Source organism: Dipodomys spectabilis, unplaced genomic scaffold (genome assembly GCF_019054845.1).
Source record: "Dipodomys spectabilis isolate Male_0828 unplaced genomic scaffold, ASM1905484v1 ptg000032l, whole genome shotgun sequence".
Lineage (NCBI taxonomy): Eukaryota > Metazoa > Chordata > Mammalia > Rodentia > Heteromyidae > Dipodomys > Dipodomys spectabilis.
In genome coordinates, this window is record NW_024870709.1 from 30,085,012 (window position 1) to 30,105,378 (window position 20,367).

Sequence of the window (20,367 nt, forward strand, 5' to 3'; positions counted from 1 at the left end):
AAAATGCCTATTCATAATAGAGCAAAGACTGTCTAAGTAGACAGAATAATGTGGACACAGCCACCTTACAATTTCTCATAGTGGCATGCTGATGACTAACTTGTACAGAACAGTCTTTGGGGCTTGTTTTCCATTACTATGCTTTTAAATGGTGCTTGTCTAAACCTTGCCACCTTGCCCTTCAAAACTAATTTTTGCTACTGATTTGTGTACAGACACAAACTAGATTTCAATGTTTCTGGATAGTCATGCACGTGTTAAATCAAGAACACGAGGTTCAGCTGGGACAAAGGGGGCTATGGAGGTTGGTTAACCACCTACAGACTAGCAGGGGAAATTCCTTTCCAGTTTCACCTCTTTGGCATAAGGTCATCTTCAGAGCCATTTCAATCACTAGCACACAGGTAGGAAAATAGTCAGAGGCTTTTCCTGAACTTTGAATCCATAACACTAAAAATACTTCTGAAAGATAATCTACACTTAGATGACCTTGAAGAAACAAGGTCATCTTGAGAACTCTGCTTGGAATTTCATTTGACAAAAAGTTGTTTGGTAATGGGGTGGGGAAGAACTTGGGTTTTTTTTTTTTGTTTGTTTGCTTTTTACAAACTGTTTAAATATTTAGCTATGAGAATACTTACTCTTTCAACTTTGGCAATTATTTACCAACCCCCTCTTATAGGCCAACAACACTCAAGGCCAGTGCTCCTCAGTGTTAAGGTCCCATAGGAAACCCCAGGTGAACTTGTTTAAATGAAGACCTTGGTTCAGCAGAACCAGCAGAGATTGGGAATGTGAATTTCTCACAAGCTCCCAGGTGATGTACAAGCACCACGCCAGGTTTTAAGTAGTAAGGCTCCTAGGCACGGGGGATAAATAAGTGAATAATATAGTCATGGTTTTTGTGTTCACTACAATCAAAAGATTTGCAATCACTGGTGATTATCCTCTTTTTTAGCCTCAACTTCTTCCTTTGTGAAGGGAGGGAATAGTTTCTGGGGAGACTACATCAAGCAATGTCTATCAAGCCTTGTGTATGATGCCCAGCCTGGAGTAATCACTTGAATGAATGTTAGGGTGTGGTCGCAGCTATTTTTACTAGAGTGTAGATCTTCTGCAGAACCTAATGAGGAAAGCTTTCTCTCCTTCCCAATGGTCAGACCTCTGTTTCTTCCAAGATGACCTGGGCTTCAATTTTCTCTTGTTCAATCAGTTTCTTGACTTTTTCCATTTTGGTTAAGTCCTTGGTCACTTCTTTAACTTGGTTTGTGAGACCTGCAAGCTGTTCTGGAGAGAGAGGGGAGAGCAGCTAGCTTAGTGAAAGGGCTGCATTTCAAACCCACGATGCCAAGCACAGCACGCTGCTCTTAAAGACCTGCTAGACGATGCACCTGATGGCAGAACCGCCCATATCCTACAGAGGACCTGATGCATTTTTACAAGTTTTCTCTTCAACAGATTTTTTTTTCGCCATCTGTTTTAAAGCTGTCACAAGAATTGATGAGGATGGGGCTGCTAGAGTTTTGTGTGTAACTTCACACCATGGTTCGCTTGTTCAGGGCTCTGCCTGTTCAACAGGGAGGTCCTCTCAGTCACAGATACAGAGAATCCCTGTACTTCAGCAGCATGCTTAACTATCAACACCAGTGGCTGCCATTGTGTCAGCCACACTTGACACTGTGATGGAAACAAAGCCCAAGGCAAGTCACTGTCAGCTGCCCAGGCATGACCCCAGATAGCCTAAATAGAAGGGCCTCAAGAAAAATATAGTCTTGGGCTGGGAAGGTGGCTCAGTGGTAGAGCACTTGCCTTGCATGCATGAGGCCCTGGTTCAAATCCTCAGTACACATAAGCAGAAAAAGCTGGAAGTAGTGCTGTGGCTCAAGTGGTAGAGTGCTAGCCTTGAGCTGAAGAGCTGAGGGACAGCACCCAGGCCCAGAGTTCAGGCCCCACGACCGCGCCCACCCAAAAAAAAAAAAAATATATATATATATAGTCTTTAGCTCAGGTCCATGACATTTCCAGCTAGCCTTCTATAAATACAATGTTTTGACAGAGTGAGGAACCCAAAAGTAACAAACTCAACCACCTGGTGCTGTACTGCTACGCAATACATTAGAGTGTATACTTGTCTCTGTGAAGGGAGCCTCTAGCATCTGCATGCTGTGATGTAGAACTGTGACCCTAAGGCTCCAGGCAGTGAGGAGAGAGCTTTTCAAGCTTACCTGTTCTTGTGGTTCTGAGACCCTGGGGTATAATAAGTTATATTAATTATTTTTAAATTATGTACATTCATACAGGGTGAGATTTCTCCTGTGAGTTATGATCCTTCTCTGCTAATACCACCTGTCAAAACACACATTCCCAGGGGAAAACAAAGAGCATCTTTTTCTCAACTCTGATTATATCTTAAAATTACCAGCAAATTTTAAAATTAAAAAAAAGGTAAAATCCCAAGTCGTACTGAAGGACAACAACATTGGCCTCACCTGCGGGTTTACTAGAAATAGAAATTCACAGGTTCAGCCCACACACCAAGGAATCAGAAAATTTGTTTCAACGAACATTCCAGGTAGTTGGGATGCAGCAAATTTTTCTACTCCTTTTTCTCATACATCCTCTAAAATGTCCAGCCTATGCCAAGCATAGACAATGTAGGTCAACAGAAATAGGAATTTCCATTTATGTCTCCAACAGTAATGAATTTGCTTCCAGTGCACACAAGGTTTTCATGTAACTCATATTGGTGCTAGTCTAAATAGTCTCATTAAATTACTGTTTGGCAGTGTATCAAAGTTTTAAATTCATTTGTTAAACCCAGTAATTCCTTTTCTAGGTATCTGTCTGACTGAAACATTTTCCATATACATAAATATATGCATGTGAATGCATAAGAGACAATTCTTGTAATTGTGAATAATGAGTTCTAAAATGAATAAGGTCTAGCTAAATAAGTGTTGGTCATTCTTATTATGAAACACTATATAGCATGTGGCAGGTCTCCATGGATACACACACACCAAAAACAAAAAACAAAAAAAACCATGCAACGAGGTGCATGAGAAAGTAGTAGAGCCAAGCAATTAAGTGTGTACTAGCTGAAGCCCAGATGGCTGGGCTCAGCTATTAAATCTGCTGCTTACCAATTATAAATTCAGACAAGTTATTTAACCTGATGTGACCCAATGCAATATCCATTTTGCAGAAATGAAGAATGTAGCATCATAATTCTTGTTTGTGTTAAACAATTAATATTGAAAATAAGATGATAGATAGTACCTGGAACAAAATATGCACTAAAAAACTACTTGTTGGACTAGGCCTGATATGTTAATAACTGTAATCCCCTGTAATCTAATAGGCAGAGATTATGAATAAACACTAACCCAGGCAAAATATGATTAACATACTATCTCAAAAATTATTAGGGCATAGTTGTTCCTATCTGTAACCCATCTACTCTGAAAGGTAGGTGTAGTAGGATCACAGTCTATTTTGCTAGGGCAAAAGCACAAGACTATCTAAAAAAAAATAAGCTAAAAGCCAACAGATCTTGGTGCCTGGCTCAAGAGGAGGAGCTCTTTCCTAGTGAATAAGAGGCCCTTAGTTCAATCCCAGTACCACCAAATATTAGCTAAATTATAAAATATACTGATAAATGAAAATAAAGCTGTTAAGATAATGTGTATTTTGGGTAGAAGATATAAACAAACGTATATATGGAAATTTTGGCCAAACTATAGGTAACAAGAAATTCAGGGGTGGTGGCCTTTACAATATGGAATTATAGTTAAAGATATACCATTTACTTTAATACAAATAAAATTTATAGTAAACATATTCGACATAAAATTTTAAAATTTGAGAATATGGATGGGAATAGGAAAATGCCCAGCCTCTCTACCCACAGAAGGCAGGCTCACACACAATGAGGTTCCCCCTAGCTCCTGCTCTTGCTTGGCTGTGAATGCAGCCAGAGTACCTTGCAGAGTCTTGTTCTCCCTCCTCAGGGTCTCCTGGCCCTCGACGCTCTCCTCATAGGCATGCCTGAGCTTGAGGATCTCAGTGTTGAGAGCCAGGGCCTCCTTCTGAGAGGCAGCCAGCAATGCCTGCGACTCCTCCTCCTTCTGCTTCCAATCAGCCAGGGCCCTGTCAGTGTGCTGTTGCTTCTGGTCCAGTGCGGCTGCCACAGAGCGCGCCTTCTCCAGGTCAGATAGTGCATCCTCGAGCTGGAGCCTCAGTCGGTGCCTGGTCCTCTCCAGGGAGGCATTCCTGGCATGGACCACGGCCATGGCTTCAGCAGCCTCCTGCAACCTGATTGCCAGCTTCTTCCTAAGAAGAGGAGACTCAATGAACCTGAGAACAGCAATGCTCATAGAGCTCATAGAGCTGCCATGGATTAAAGACAATGATTGAAAACAAAGCAGCATGATCTCTGAGGCTTCACAGTAATAGCACAAGCCTTCCCTGAAACCAACACAGCCCAACTGTCTGCTGCCCACCCCTCTTCTTGCTCCTCTGTCCACATAGATTTTATTTCCCTCATTCTTTGCCAATCTAGACTTAAAACTCAGGATCAGTTTAAATTTCTATACGTAGTTGTGTATCTTAAAACTTTAAGCAGCAGGGCTGGGAATGTGGCTTAGTGGTAGAATGCTTGCCTAGCATGCCTGCAGCCCTGGGTTTGATTCCTCACTACCACATACACCCCCCCAAAAAAGCCAGAAGTGGCACTGTGGCTCATATGGTAGAGCGCTAGCCTTGAGCAAAAGAGGATCAGGGACTGTGCCCAGGCTCTAAGTTCAAGCCCCAGCACTGACAAAAAAAAAAAAAAAAAACTTTAAAAAACAATCATTAAATGTCCATAATTATTGACAACTTTTCAAGAAATAGGAAAAATAAGATTGTGCTGAATATCTCCTCAATAGTAAGCTATTTGAAAATCCTTAGGCATGTTTACTCTCTAAAGAACTTCTTGGCTTTCACTTTCATTTTCTCTCCCTTTTCTCATGAGGCTCTGAAACATAATTCTCTCTTCTCTCCAAATGTTTTCTCCACATCAGTTTCTTTCCCTAGGTTTATATCCCAGATACATGATGGCCACATAACAGTAACATATCTGTTCTTAGTAGTCCTTAGGCCCCACTGTGTTCTTGTAGGATCACAGAGAGATTATGCCATTTATGAAATTGCATCCTCCTCCATCATCACAGTACAGCATTCTTAGGAATTCTAATGAATGAAATGTATTACAAGGTTGCTAGCTATCCCATTCTTACTCTATCATTGCAATTCTTAAAAAGATATCTACTAAAGCTTTTCTGCCTGGATATTATAAAACTGAAAAAGGACCTCAGGAATTAATGTAAACCACATAACTACCTGCAAAGAATAAGCTTACGGTGAGTGACCCATTTGGTTAAATCCTGTAATACTCAAGCTTAGCATCTTAGAAAGTAGGCACTGGGCTCAAAAAAAAAAGTCCTGTTCACTGGCTGAGGATATTTTCTTTCTTTGCTTCATACTTCTCAGGAAGAGATTCTGATGTTTATTCTAACCTAACACAGGAGTCTGGTAAAACAATTATACTTATACTACTTGCTTGTTAAGTGCGTTAGAAATGGTGGATCAATGCCTGGACATGGGAGTTTTCTTTTGGGCAACTGACCAAGCTAGTTCTCCAGCATGGAGAGGTTTCATTAGGACTCAAGGGTTTCAATGCTAATACCAGGGTAAACTAGGTAAATTGACCTAGAAATTGACTAGATCTTCATTTACTGAAATCTCCCTTTTATATTCAACACCATCTACTATTTTACTCCTTAACTTACCTACATTGTTGCCTTAAATATGTGAAGGGGTCTGAGAGATTAAGAAATTAAAGTCATATCCTTAGGGAATGTAAATTCAGAACCAATCACTGGGTTTTAGGCAAGCTTGATTCTGCTAAACCAACTTATCATATGAACCCCTGTCTGAAACACAAAGAAAGCAGATGGACCTTTGACTCTGCAACCTGAAAAATACAGAATTCTAAACACTTTTTATTAGCTGCCTACTTCCCTGAGGTGTTTAAAGGGGAAAATGATAGTGTAAAGCTTTCTTTATATGATACTAAAATACATTGAAAACAAAAAGAGTGTCCAAATATTATTACATTTGCCCATTAATTCCTTTCATATACTACAGAGCTGGTTCTATCAAATCTTTGTAGTCATAATGAGGTCTATAGTCAGTCCTTGCTTTCTATCCAGCACTCATGGAAACCATCAAGCAGAATGACAGGTAAGTACTGACATTTTAGATCTTCAGTCATTAGAAGGAAAACAAACTTTATGCAAAAACAAAATGACAAATTTGGATATACAGAAGCATTTCAGTTGAAAGCCACTATACTAGGGTCCAAAGTTTGCCTAAAAACACCTCGTATAGGTACATTTTAGTATCTGTCATTCTAAAGTCCTTTTTAAGTTTCTGTGAGTACAGAGATAGATCACTTGATATCCCTTTGGGGAGAGGACATGACAGTGGTTCAGCAAATACACAGCAATACCATGTAAGATTTAGATGAAGAACTGAAAAATAATTGGTCAAAGCTAAAGAGAAATGTATTGATCTGCCCTGGGTCTTTGCTAAGCTATCAAACCAGGGACCTACTCTTCTGAGCTAAACCTATAATGGTCATAAGTTGGGGTTAGTTTGACATTTTGTCTCAAGATACACAATCACTCAAGATAAATGCTATACACTCCAATACTAAGTCTTGGTTCAGCTAGTCCTCAAAACTGTTGTAGTTCTGAAAAACTTTTAAAGCTGTTTTTGTGAAATTGGCTAACACTGACATTGTAATAGTAAGAGTGGCCTAGGGATGGTTTCTTTCAAAGACACTTTTGTTTCATAGGTTTGATGACAGATAGTAACATGTTCCAACCACCACTGTCCCATGTTCACAAAGCACTTAGTAGTCTACAAGTGTTATACCAGAAGCACAATGACTTTGATGTTATGGATACATGCAGATAAAACAGACTCAATCATTCTGCTGTAGGACTTTATGTGATAGCCCAGGTTTCAAAGAGACATCTCCAAAAATGAACTCCAAGAATCAGAAACAAAAGGCTCTTATTCTGCCCTGTATGCTATAATTTCTATTTTTTTCTTTTTGTTTCAATTTTCTGTACCTTTTGTCTTGTATATAACCTTATCTGATCCGTGGAAGGGAAAGGGAATCACAGAAACAGGACAAAGGATGAACTAATGCAACAATGATACTCACTAGACATTATGTTGGAGATGACCTTTACAACTTGAGAAGTGGGAGAGGAGAGGGGTAAGTGAGAGAAAATTAGGAAGGGAGTAACACTGTGTTGAAAACTGAACCTCTCTGTACAGTATTTTCACAATAAAGAACTTATTAAAAAAAAGAAATGCACTTATTACCTTACTTATGTAACTGTAACTCTCCCCTCATTTATCACCTTTACAGTCAATTTTTAAAAAGAAAAAGAAAAAGGCACAGAAAACCAAAACAGCAACAAGGAAACAAAAATCTGCTTTACCACTACAAAGAGGCTCCTTTCTCTCCCTGAAGAACCCTTTAAAACTCAATTGGCTTGTATTATAAATATTAGACCCTTAAGTATATATAAGTATATATGCTTCTGAATATTTCAGATTTGATTCTAGACTTCCTCATGTACTTATCAAGGATTTGTTAAGTACCTCCCATGAGATATAGTCATTATTCTCACAGTCCTGTATATTACCAACTCCAGCTTAACAGTAGCTTTGGTTTACTCACTTGGCACCCTCCAAGTCTTCAGTTCTCTGGATGACATCATGTTCATATTTGAGTCTCCACTGCACAGTTTCAGTATTGCCTTTGGATAGGGCCTGGTGCAGTTTGGCCTTGATCTCCTGTTCTTCTTCATACTGCTCTCGCAGAAGATCAATGTCATGCTTTGCTGACTGAAGGGCATGGGCCAAGGCACTCTGAGACTACAGGGGAACATACATTTAAAAAAAGATACCACTACAATTAACAATGAGACACTTGGAGGTGATTTTTTTTTTCAAATAGAGTTAAGAATCACTCAATAAAAATCAAGCTCTACCTAAACAGAGTCAGATGACATCAAGAAAGGGATTTGTGACAAGTAGAGTATGCCAAGAGAGTATGAGGCACTGAGTTTAAACTCCAACACTACCAAAAATAACATGTATGAATAAACTCTCCAAGATTTATGAAACACCAATATACAAAGAAGAAAAATTAAAAAGTGAAAATTTCACCAGCCTTGGAAAAGATCACGAACATGCAGGTCCAGGAGAATCAAAGGATATGGAATAGTATATCAAATTTAAAAGTCCAAGAGATAAACAAAGATAATTCCAAAAACAGAAAGAGTAGAACATCAAACATTTGGTGAAATCCTAAATAGACTAACAATAGATTTCTCAGCAGAAGCTTTACAATCCATGAGAATATAAAGTTTTGAGAGACAAGAAAATGCCAACCAAGAATATATACTCAGGAAAATTAATATTCAGCAATGGAAGATAAATAAAAACTATCCTAGATAAGCAAAAATGAAGGTATTCTCCCCAAAAAGAAACACAGTTACCTTCATAAAAACACGCATATCACACACATACACACACATATCACCACCACCACTACAACCACCAAAACAAAAAACAATCATGAAAGAAATAGAAGTAAAGGATAAAACATACAAAACAGTGAGAAAACAATTTTAAAATGTATAGTAATAGGTTAACATATCAATAGCAACCTTAAATGTAAAATGATTAGTTTTCTGAATCAAAAGACATATAGAGAAGTGCACAGGAGAAAAGATCTAACCATATTCTACCTATAAGAAATTCACTTCGTTTGCAGCAACACTAATGCAACTAGAGGAGATTATGTTCAGCGAAATGGATCAGGCACATAAATGAAATGTAAATTGAGATTCCACCTCACCCCAGTTAGAATATCCATTATCAAGAAAACTAACAACAAATGCTACTGGGGATGTGGTCAAAGGGAACTCTACTACACTATTGGTGGGAATCTAAATTTGTTCAAGCACTCTGGAAAGCAGTAAGGAGCTTTCTCAAAAGATTAAACACAGAGCTTTCCTATGACCCAACAATTCCACCCTTTGGGCATTTATCCAAAAGACCACAAATATGGACACACTAAAGCTACCAGGAAACCCATGTTCACTGAAGCATTGTTTACCATAGCCAAGATCTGGAATCAACCCAGATGCCCATCAGTGAATGCCTGGATCAAGAGACAGAATTTGACACTTTCATTAGAAAGGATAGAATCCTACACTTTCATCTGAAAGACTGATATTGTACAATTCACAAGAAAATGGAAAGATCTGGAAAAAATTACATTAATCAAAAAAGTAAGCCAGACCAACGAAACATAGATTGCAGGGTTTCCCTCATTTGTGGTGACTAGAATGTGCCTGTGAGTCGACAAGTAAACATACTGGATGGTAAAACAAAACTAAAAAGAGGGGGCTGGGAAGGTGGCTCAGTGGTAGAGCGCTTGCCTTGCATGCATGAAGCCCTGGGTTTGATTCCTCAGCACCACATAAGCAAAAAGAAAAAAAAAAAAAAACAGCCGGAATTGGCACTGTGGCTCAAGTGGTAGAGCGCTAGCCTTGAGCTGAAGAGCTGAGGGACAGCGCCCAGGCCCAGAGTTCAGGCTCCATGACTGGACCCCCCCCCAAAAAATAAAGAATACACTGGGACATACAGGTCTCTAGACATTCACATAGTGAGTGGAGGATATTCATAGAAGCAGCTATGTGCATATGATCATATAAAATAGTATTTTACTAAATGAACTACAAGAGATGGAAACAAGAAATTTTTTGTTGTTGTCTTTTCATTTCATCTTGTTAGTTTATTTGTCTTTGGGAAGGAAGGGGGGCACAGAAACGGTGGGACAAAGGGCAAACAAATACATCACTAGACACTGTGTGGAAAATCAACTATACAACTCATGAGTAGGGATGGAAGGGGAAACTGGGAGAGAGCAAGGAAGGGATGACACGATTAAAACAGAAATGTACTCATTACTGGACTTACATAACTATAACCCTTCTGTATTATCACCTCTACAATAATAATAAAATATATCTTAAAAATAAAATAATACATAAAATCTAGTTATACTTTTGAAAATAAAAAAGAAATTCACTTCATTTGCAGCAGCACTAATAATGGAACCTGTTCAGTCAAATGGATTAGGCATAGAAAGACAAATATTACATATTCTCACTCAACTATTGAACTCAATTGTGGATTATATAAAAATAGAGAGCAAAAAGAAAGTCAGAAGAGGCTAGGAAAGGGAGGGGGCAAATGGAGATAGTGAAATGGTAGATAGTGCACAGTAAAACTCAGAGTGGACAGTAATTTAAATGTTACACAGCACACTAAGATGCTGTATAGCCTAGAACAATTATACATCTCAAATTAAGTAGAGGAGAATTCAGTTCCTAATACATAAAAATAACATGAGGAGCTGGAAATACCAATTACTGTGATTTGATTATGAGACATTATAGACAAGTATTGAATAATAATATCAGATTGTACAGATGTAAATAAGTAGTATATGAGAGCTTTTCTAATTAAAATTTGAGGTATATATAAGATAAAAAATAAGAAGAATAGTGGAAATAAACTGACAATGTTTTAAAAAGAGAAATGTATCTCCCTTCCAGCAGGTTAGTCTTTTATACCTCTACCTTTAGGGTGTATTGCCTTTGCAGTAAGATTATGCATAAGTGAGGAATGTTAGGATATTACAACACATATCTCAAATATGAACTAAAAACTGGCTTTATATATCAGGACTCAATGATTTCATCTCTTTTCTGAGTCACTATAGAGTCTCCTACTAATAAACTTAAGTCTCACAGAAGGAATGACTGATTTCTGTGGTTTATTGACAATTTAATACTTGACCTAAGGCAGGCCATAATTTTTAATTCTAGTTTGTTGTTTAATTAGACTTCTTAGTGAACATTTAAAATTCAGATTTATAGGGGCCTTTTTGCCCCTGCTCAAGTAACAATGCACAGTGGAAGGATATACTTTTCTTGCCCTAAATCTGGCAAACAACAGAAATTATTTGAATCCTGGAAGACTTTTCAGTTGTCAGGGTTTTGTCTGGAACATATGAATTCTAGATGGTTTTTTTCCTACCACATTTAGAGCACTATCCTTCCTTTTTTTTTTTATAGGAAAAGATATTGAGACTGACTCACCAAGCACTATATTTTAACATGCAGTCAGTCAAGTTATTGGTGAGAAATAATAGATACATTACTATAGTCTCCTCTTGTAGCTGTCCTCTGAGTTCTTCAATTTGCTGAGTGCAGTTTCTCTTTTCCCTGGAAAGCTGGTTTATCAGAATCTCTTTTTCTTCCAATCTCTTTAGGTACTCACCTACAGGAAAAAAAAAATCACAAAATTAGTTAATCCCAATCTCTCTCAGATCATCCCTTACTCACCAATTTACTGGCTTTATGAGCAACCACAGTCTCTCCTACGTAGATATTCTTTTAAATTGTTATTGTAAAGGTGGTGCACCGAGGGACCGAGTGGTTCCAGTCACATAAGTTAAATAAGAGTATATTTCTGGGGTGGGAGGTGGGGGTGGGAGATGGGAAGGGATGAGAAGGGGAAACAAAGGAGGAGGCAACAATGCTTTATAAGAAATGTACTCATCACCTTGCCCATGTAATTGTAACCCCTCTGTACAGTATTTTCACAATAAAAAGAGTATATTTCTTTTTGAACAATGTCACCCCTCCCTCCTTCTCTCCCAGTTTTTCCCTCCAGTCCCCACCTACAAGTTGTATAGTTCATTTTCGATAGTGTCTAGTGAATATCACTGCTGCATTTGTTCACCCTTCGTTCCACCATTTCCATGCCCCTCCCTCCCTCCCAAGGACAGATAAATGAACAAACAAAACAAAAGGAAAAGAAAACAAAAACAGCAACAAAGAAAAAACACTCTTGTTTTCATTTCTCAGAGTTCATTTCAATAAATACTATTTTATATGATTAGATGCACATAGCTATGGAGCCTTTGTGACCCTCTCCTAAGACTATCCTTCTTTAGTCTGTGAATGCATACAGACCTGTATAATTTATCCTATTTCACTGCATTTTTTATTCATTTTTACCATCCAGTGTGTTTACTTGTAGATTTATAGGCTCATTGAAGTTACCACAATTGAGGGAAGACATGAAATGTATGTTTCTTTGGGTCTGGCTTACTTCATTTAATATAATTTTTTCCAAGTCTTTCCATTTCCTTAAAAATGGAACAATATCACTTGTTCTGATGGATGAGTAAAATTCCATATGTGTATATATACCATATTTTCTTGATGCATTTTTTTATTTTTAGCAAAACCATGGTAATGAGTCTTTCTAGTACTCCTTAAGAGCCCTTATTTTATAATTGAGTTTTTAAAGGGTGTGTTGATAACAAATAACAGAAGCTAATGGTTTTTTTTTTTGTTTTCTTTTGTTTTTTGTCAGTCATGGGGCTTGAACTTGGCCTGGGCACTGTCCCTGAGCTCTTCAGCTTAAGGCGAGTGCTCTACCACTTGAGCCACAGCACCACTTCTGGCTTTTTCTGCTTATGTGGTGCTGAGGAATCAAACCCAGGGCCTCATGCATGCAAGGCAAGCACACTACCACTGAGCCACCATCTCAGCCAGCTACTTCCCAGCCACCTTCCCAGAAGCTACTATTTTTTTTGAGAAGCTTTTATATTTTAGATACTTTATGTGCATTAGTTTAATTCTCATTAGTTCTATGGGCCAGGGGCATTATAGTACTCATTTTTCAGAGAAAGAAACTGATCTCCACCTGACAAGCACCTAGGCTAAAATAAATAAGCGTAAACCACTAGCACCTAGCCAAAAAGTTCTTTATGCATAGTTTTCGTTGCATAGAAAATTAAAGTGATAAATACTTAGCTTTGAGATATAATGAAATTTTTGCTGCTTCATTAAGAATATTCTTAAGTGAAAATGACTTTAAAACTTGAGTACTGAATAAAGTACTGTGAGTACTGAATAAAGTTATAATTAGCACAGTGTGGTGCTGATGGCTGGACTTATTAATAGGCTTCAGCACTTTTGACTGCCAATCTTTTTTGCACTATGAATAAAAATGGACAAAGAATTCACAAAACAAATAGCAGCTACATATTGTAACAAGGTATCTTTTAATCTCATAGAGCCCTAAAGCATTTTGAGGATTACTGGGAGTCTGTAGCACAATTTTAGTTATCTGTGGTTGACATAACCATATTTAAAAGGATTCTGAAGAAATGTACTTCACACACCCAGTGTCCAATGATGATTTAGCACGTGTAATATGAAAGCAGGGCATAATGAGCTCACAGGATAAGAACAAGGGAAGGGCTAACAATGTTCTACAAGAAATGTATTCATTACCTTAGTTACGTAACTGTAACCCCTCTGACATCACCCTTACAATAAAAATAAATTAAATTAAAAAGAATAGGACATAAGATACTCTTATCATGTCTTATGCTATAGAAAAAAAATAGCAAAAGACATCTAGATCAGTAGCCCAGTGAGCAGAGTGGACAACTACATACTTCAAATTTGCACCAAAGACAAAAGATAAAGCTAGAATCATAAGCAGAACTGTCATTTCATAACTATTTTCATTTCATTCACTTACCCATCAATTTTTTCATCAAAAAAGTGTGTAGAAACTTAATGCTATTGACCAGGGAGAAGCAGGAACTGCCTAGTAAAACAAAATTTCCACAGAACTTCCTGCAGGGCCAAACATAAAAATCCATAGTTTTGTTTCTAGGCTGTGTAGTTCACACATTGATGACATCTCCAATGATACAACAGATCAACCTGTAGGATTTTTAACAAGGTCCAGGGCCACACACTCTATCCACATTGGGTGAACGATCCTGTTGGATGTTCTTGTTAGAACTAAAACCTGTCTAGGTTTGTTATTTTGCTAACTTGTTTTATGTTAGCTTTGACTCTTATTAAAAGAATTTTGCAATGTTCTAAAATTAGTTATATGCAGGAGAGTAGAACAAGTTTAACAGATTTTTTTGTTTGTTGGTTTACACCAACAAAGAAATGAAAAATGAGACTACTCCACACTCCTTTTCTGTGTGTTGATGATTAGCCATTAAAGCAACATAGCATTCAGTCTATAGAATCAACCACTCAAGAAGTCACTAGTACTTCCTATGGACTATTCTCATACCCTAGGACTTTATGAGCTTCCTGAAGCCCCACTCCTCTTATCAATATGGTTTGTAAGAAGCAGTAGTTCAAAGTAGAAATCGGTTCCTTCTTCCCAAATTTCCATTATAAAATATATTGTCTTCTTAAATCTGGTGGATATTTTTCCAGATGCTTTTGGGGCATGCTGGTAGCGGCTTAGTAAGTTTGACCCAGGAACCTGTCCTTCTATCTTTGTCTAGATTTGAAACAGTTCAATAAAATCCTTGTGTTTCAGAAATCTCTTGTTTTCTTGTTTATTAGAAATCACTTTTTTCCAGTCTTGTTTTAAAAATCCTAGAAAAGTTGATGTCCAATTACAGAAATATGTGCCAAAGCCCAGTGATCCTCACTGTCTTTTTAAGTATGTGCCTCTGTGTATAAAGATTACACTATACATTTTCATGACCTAGTAATTCTATCTGTGGAAATACATTACAAAACTAATTCTGAGTATGGCCAAACAACTACCCACATGCTAATCATATTAGAGAAACAAGTCAAGTTACAAAGTAATACAAAATAAACTCTAGTCCATCTGTTTGACAGATTGGGAACAGCTGTTATAAATGACTGAGTGTGTGACACACACACACATAAAAAGCATATGATAAATTAAGAAAAGAAAATCCTAAATAGATTGCTATAATATCAAAGGTTAAAATTTTAAAAAAATCAGTAGTGGTTGATGGGATTATCCATGGGACATATACCTAATTTATTTATTAAATGTTTGTGGAATACTATGTCAGGCAGCCTGCTGAAGAATTGATATACATCAGTAACCAAAACAGTTTCCTGCCCTCACAGAACTCATTATCTGACAGATGGAGAGAAACATGATATTATGTTAAATGTAAAGTTTATTTGAAGGTAATATATACTATGAGAAAAAAGCATATCACATTGCCTTCTCAACAGGACTACGCTGACTTCTGCTACATATACTCTTGATTGGCTATCATCTGCAAGTCTTTGCAGAATAGGTAGGATATTCCAGGTCAAAGGAATAGCAAGGCCAGAACTCTAGGGTTGGAGTATGTCTTATATATTTGGAGTACATGAAAAAGATTAATGGAGATAAAATAGAATGAGAGAAGCAGCAAGCAGAAGATAAATTCAGGGATAATGGGCTCACAATTACATGAGCTCATGTAAGCTATTTTAACTTATAAATCTAGATTATGTTTTTTGCCAGATGTAAAATAATGTAAAAATAAAGTGGACTCAATAGTTAAAAATGGAGGGAAACACCTATACAACAAAGTCTAATTTATTTTTTTAAAAAAAGTTATGTCCATAGGTGATATGGGTTCCTTCAATGGTCTTAAGAGTTGATCCTAACAACTGTATATTGCTTTTCATGAAAGGTCACTCAAAGAAGTACAGAGGTGACCTTTTCCAGATAGGGGCATGTCTTTAAACCAGGGTAATTCAGAAGCGGCATTGCTCCCCTAAAGTCTGTAAATGCATGACCTAATCTGCCATGACACTACTGGGAAGGATTAATTACAACTAAGACAGCACCTTTACTTACCACTCTCACTCTGCAACTTTGTCTTCTGTGCTGTCAAGTCATTTGTCAACTGAGTCATTTCATCCAGTTTTGTATTTGCTTCATTCAAACGTCCTTCATACAGACTACAGAGTTTGTCAGCATTAGCCTGTGAGTTGGTAAAGAAGAATTGGTCTAGATGAATTAGTTGTTCTAGAAAGAAGGAAATTGGTGGTATGAGGTCTAATGTGATATTTTCTGTATTGAAGATCATCAGGAAACTACATCTTATTATTTACGGATGAACAATAAGTTCTAGAGTCTATATCCACAAGTGTGATAAGTTTCTCAGACCATAGATGTCAAAGAAGAAATCCAACTGGCTGTATATCAGAAACCTTGAGAATTTTTTAGAAAAGGAGACATATCAAACACTGGTGCCGTGTCAAAGAAGATCATTTCTTGACATTTACTGTCTTTCTTTCCCATTGGGACACAAATTGCATGAAGATCAAGATTCTACTTCACCAAGATTCTCCAGTGCCTCAAATAATGCTTACAGAACATAAGTGTCTCAATAGACAAGAGAGAAGTTGCATAGAGAGAGGAAAGACAAAGAACAAAGAATATTAAAAGGACTGACCAAGCAGTCTAAAAACAGTAGACAGAGATAATATGTAATAACATGATAAAGGGAATTGAACAGTCAAAGCAATTGCACCCTACTAATCACTATAACTCCAACTTCAATATAATCCTGTTGGGCTAATACTTAGTTTTCATATTTCAACTTTGCAAAATTGAATTGAAGAAAACTATTGGCCATTGGCTTTTGAATTTCTACCTGATTTAATTAACCAACCAAAGGAGCACATTCTTATCAACCACTGGTAACTCAAGCAAATGATTTTGAGACTCAAGTTCCTTAGACAGGACTAATAACTCGTAAATGCAAAGTGCAGGGGAGTAAAGTATGACCTTATCTAGCAGTTAGCAATAGTTTATGTCACAAATAGCAAAATTACATCAGTAAACTTCCATATTCAGAGTTTTTGTGAAACTCTTCTACAAGTTATCTTTGTATGTCTTCCATCTGTCCCATGATGGTTGTTGATGATGATATTAACAATTATCAAAATAACAGAAGTTTATATTTATTTGGTACTTATTTCTTATTCAGCTTTTTTTCTAAGCTCTTTCCATGTACTAAATTTTAAGTCATCAATAGTTCTTGAGGCCTTTGATCTTTGCAAGTAAAGAGTACTGTGGAATTAAAGACTAAGGCACTGGTAGCTCATGCTATAATCCTAGCTACTCAGGAGCCTGAGATCTGAGGATCATGATTCAAAGCTAGCCCAGGTAGGAAAGTCCATGAAACTCTTATCTCCAATAAACCACCAGAAAACCAGAAGTGGTGCTGTGGCTCAAGCGGTAGAGTGCTAGCCTTGAGCTGAAGAGCTGAGGGACAGCGCCTAAGCACAGAGTTCAGCAACTGACAAAAAAAATAAAAATAGAAAAGAATAAGGAGACAAGAAGAGAGGAATTACATCAGCATCAGTTTGAGAAAACTGAGAAAGCTGGTGAAATGATGAAAGCTGACAGTAAGACTAATAGGCATACTATGAATCCAATCATTGTCAAACTCCAGTGGCCAAAGACAAGGGGCATTTAAATGATGATGTTATGTCTGGTCCTCTGGAAAACTTCCCAGTTAGCAAAAACCTTGGCAATCTCTAGCTGGAGACTAGGCTGTGTGAAGGATTGATCTACTTGGTGAGTATTCTGAACATCCTATGAAAGACTTTTAACCTATACATTGCTCTATATTCAACAAAATTACCTGGCAAATTCCTAAGATACTCATATTATTGTAGACTTTAGTAGGAGATGGGCCAACATTCAGACTGAGGTCACATTCAAACTTTCCTCATAGATTCAAGCACCCAGATGATGCTTAGTCAGGTTCGTCACAAACAAGTGAAGAACCAATTAAGAGCATGCCCACTTGGAGACAGACAAGCAATGCTATTTATTTCCAACTGGCAGGTCATCCTCATTGTGTGCAGGATCTGGGTGGTTGCAAACCCAGACCTGGTGGAGATTTAGATAGCAGGTTCTCATACAATGCCATTGAAACATAGAGGTTACATGTAGGCATGCTTAGTTATCCACATACTACACACACACAACCAGAAAAAAAGAGTTGTAACCATATGTAGGCTGCCTGCCTCTTTAAATCAAACTCTGAATGTTGAATGTTTGCTCATACTTCTGAAAGCAATTTTGACAAAGTTGGCATAGTCATTTTTTCTCATGAGACTCCTAAAAAACTGAGGTTGGTTTTATTTGGTAAATGAGAAAACAGCATCAGAGAGATAAACTATCTTGCCTGAAATCACAATGCTAAGAAGCATCAGAACTGAGATTTGAACCTGCCATATGAAGTATAAGTTACAAAAGGAAATGTTAAGAATTAACTGATTTTATATACTAGATGAATCAGATGACCAAAATGCAGGATTACTGAGGAAACTGGATACAATTATTATGATGTGCACCAACTTTGTTTTAAATCTCTACTGACAAATGACCCATTAACTGAACTGGCAGGAGCCTATCCAGGTGTGAAAAAAAACAAAGCCTGTATTGATAGCCCTGAATATGCTCTCATATACACCTGCAAAGAGAGAAAGAGAAAAAGGATGATGCTCTATGCAAGAGGGAGAAAGGATGATGCTCTATGCATGTAGTCAAGAGGAGCAGCAAAAAAGAACCCAAAGAGTCCCAAGTTTCAGGAGAAATTTCAGGATAAATCCACGTGGTAGTGGCCTGCTAAGTTGTGCATGTTTGTACTTTTCCCTTTTTTCACATCCATAGATATTGCTAACCACAGGGTTAGTTTTTCCAATTAATAAAATATTTACAAAAATCAATATTCTGGCCAGGCACCAGTGGCTCATGTCTCCAGTCCTAGCTACTCAGGAAGTTGAGATCTGAGGACCACAATTTGAAGCCAGCCTAGAGGTAAAAAAAAATCCATGACACTCTTATTTCCAATTAATCACAAAACAACAACAACAGCAACAAGAAAAAGTAATTGGAACTGTGGCTCAAATAGAGCACTAGCCTTGACTAGAAAAGCTCAGGGATAGTGCCCAACCCCAGAGTTTAAGCAAAAATAAAAGCAGTATTTTTGGTAAAAGACAAAGATGGCCAATAGATGGATATAGTATGAAATGCAACAGAATTTCACATTGAAGCATAAAAATAAACAATAAATTTTTATGCCAGGGAAGAGAAGGTTAATGAAATGATGCACATTCATTTTAAAGCTGCTTCTTAAAATGATGCATGAAAATATTGCCTTGAAGAAATGTGGGAACCAAGGGGAATTCAAAATAATCAAAATAACTGGAAGATCGCCTATCACTTCTAAATTGCTCTGGGCTTCTCTATCAGAATAATACATTTTGAAATGCTTCCATTTCTACTGTATCACTGAGTGTTGGCTTTCTTACCATTATAATTTAGAAAAAGATAAAATCAATAATTCAAACAAGAGTTCAGAATAATGGATATGCCTTTGAATATAACCAGAATTAATTTATCCTACCAATTCTAAATGATGTGACATTAGACCAGTCACTGAACCTTTGAGTCCCAGCAGGCATGTGCGAAGTGAATGCCAGTAACTAAGTGCAGAGTGTACAAAGAACTGAAAATATGAACAAAATGAGATCTGAAAGACAGTTTCCATTTTTGCAAGGCTAAATTATTCAATTTGATAGTACAAGTAGGAGCTCCTAAAAGTGCAAAAAACAGGCACAATTTTAATACATAAAGTTGCAGTTGAGCATTCCAGAGAAGGGAATTAGTTTGGAAAAGACACATTGCTGAGAAAATGAATATTTAGTGCTTCCACTCAACATTTTAATTTGGCTGAAATGAAGTCAATGAGTCAAAAAGTAACAATATCTAAAACTGGCAAGCAGACTGAGCCAGACCATAGGTTGTCAATCATCAATTACCTCTAAAGCAGAAGTTTGAAGTTCATTTGTAAACACGAACATAACTCAATAAATCCATGCTTGGAATAATGGATCTAGGCACTACATGGAAGGGATTAAAACAATGAAAGGTAAATCCAAAAGGTAATTTAGGAAACCACCTCAACAGTCCAGTTAAGAACATGGGAATGGGAGAGAAAGCAGCAAGCATGGAGAACTGAATGGATGTGACAAAAGATTAGAAAGCAAAAGACAAGAGAGAAAATGATAAACTGAGGTTTAGGGCTTGGGTAATGGGAAGAACTAGGTGCTAGAGACAGAAAAGTCCAGAAAAAAATGTAACTTTGTGAAAGAAAAATAAAGGTAATTTGGTTGGTTTTATGTATGCTGGTTTGTGAGAAGGAAGACGATGCTGATCTTCAATAGAACAACTTAAACTTTCAAGAAATAAAATCAATTTGCAAAGATTAAAAAGTAAGCCGGTAAGGAAGAATACACTTATTTGTGGGTGGGAAAAAAAAACAGGAGA

The 20,367-nt window shown here is 37.3% G+C and overlaps 1 protein-coding gene across 1 annotated transcript in view; it reads right to left on the bottom strand.

Moving 5' to 3' along the window:
• Myh15 (myosin heavy chain 15) overlaps positions 1–20,367 on the bottom strand; it is a 111,943-nt gene that overhangs the window by 19,781 nt on the left and 71,795 nt on the right. Inside the window, 5 exon segments of the mRNA XM_042676874.1 lie at positions 1,163–1,287; positions 3,983–4,332; positions 7,802–7,998; positions 11,363–11,481; positions 15,874–16,000. Coding sequence (XP_042532808.1) covers positions 1,163–1,287; positions 3,983–4,332; positions 7,802–7,998; positions 11,363–11,481; positions 15,874–16,000 — 918 coding nt within the window.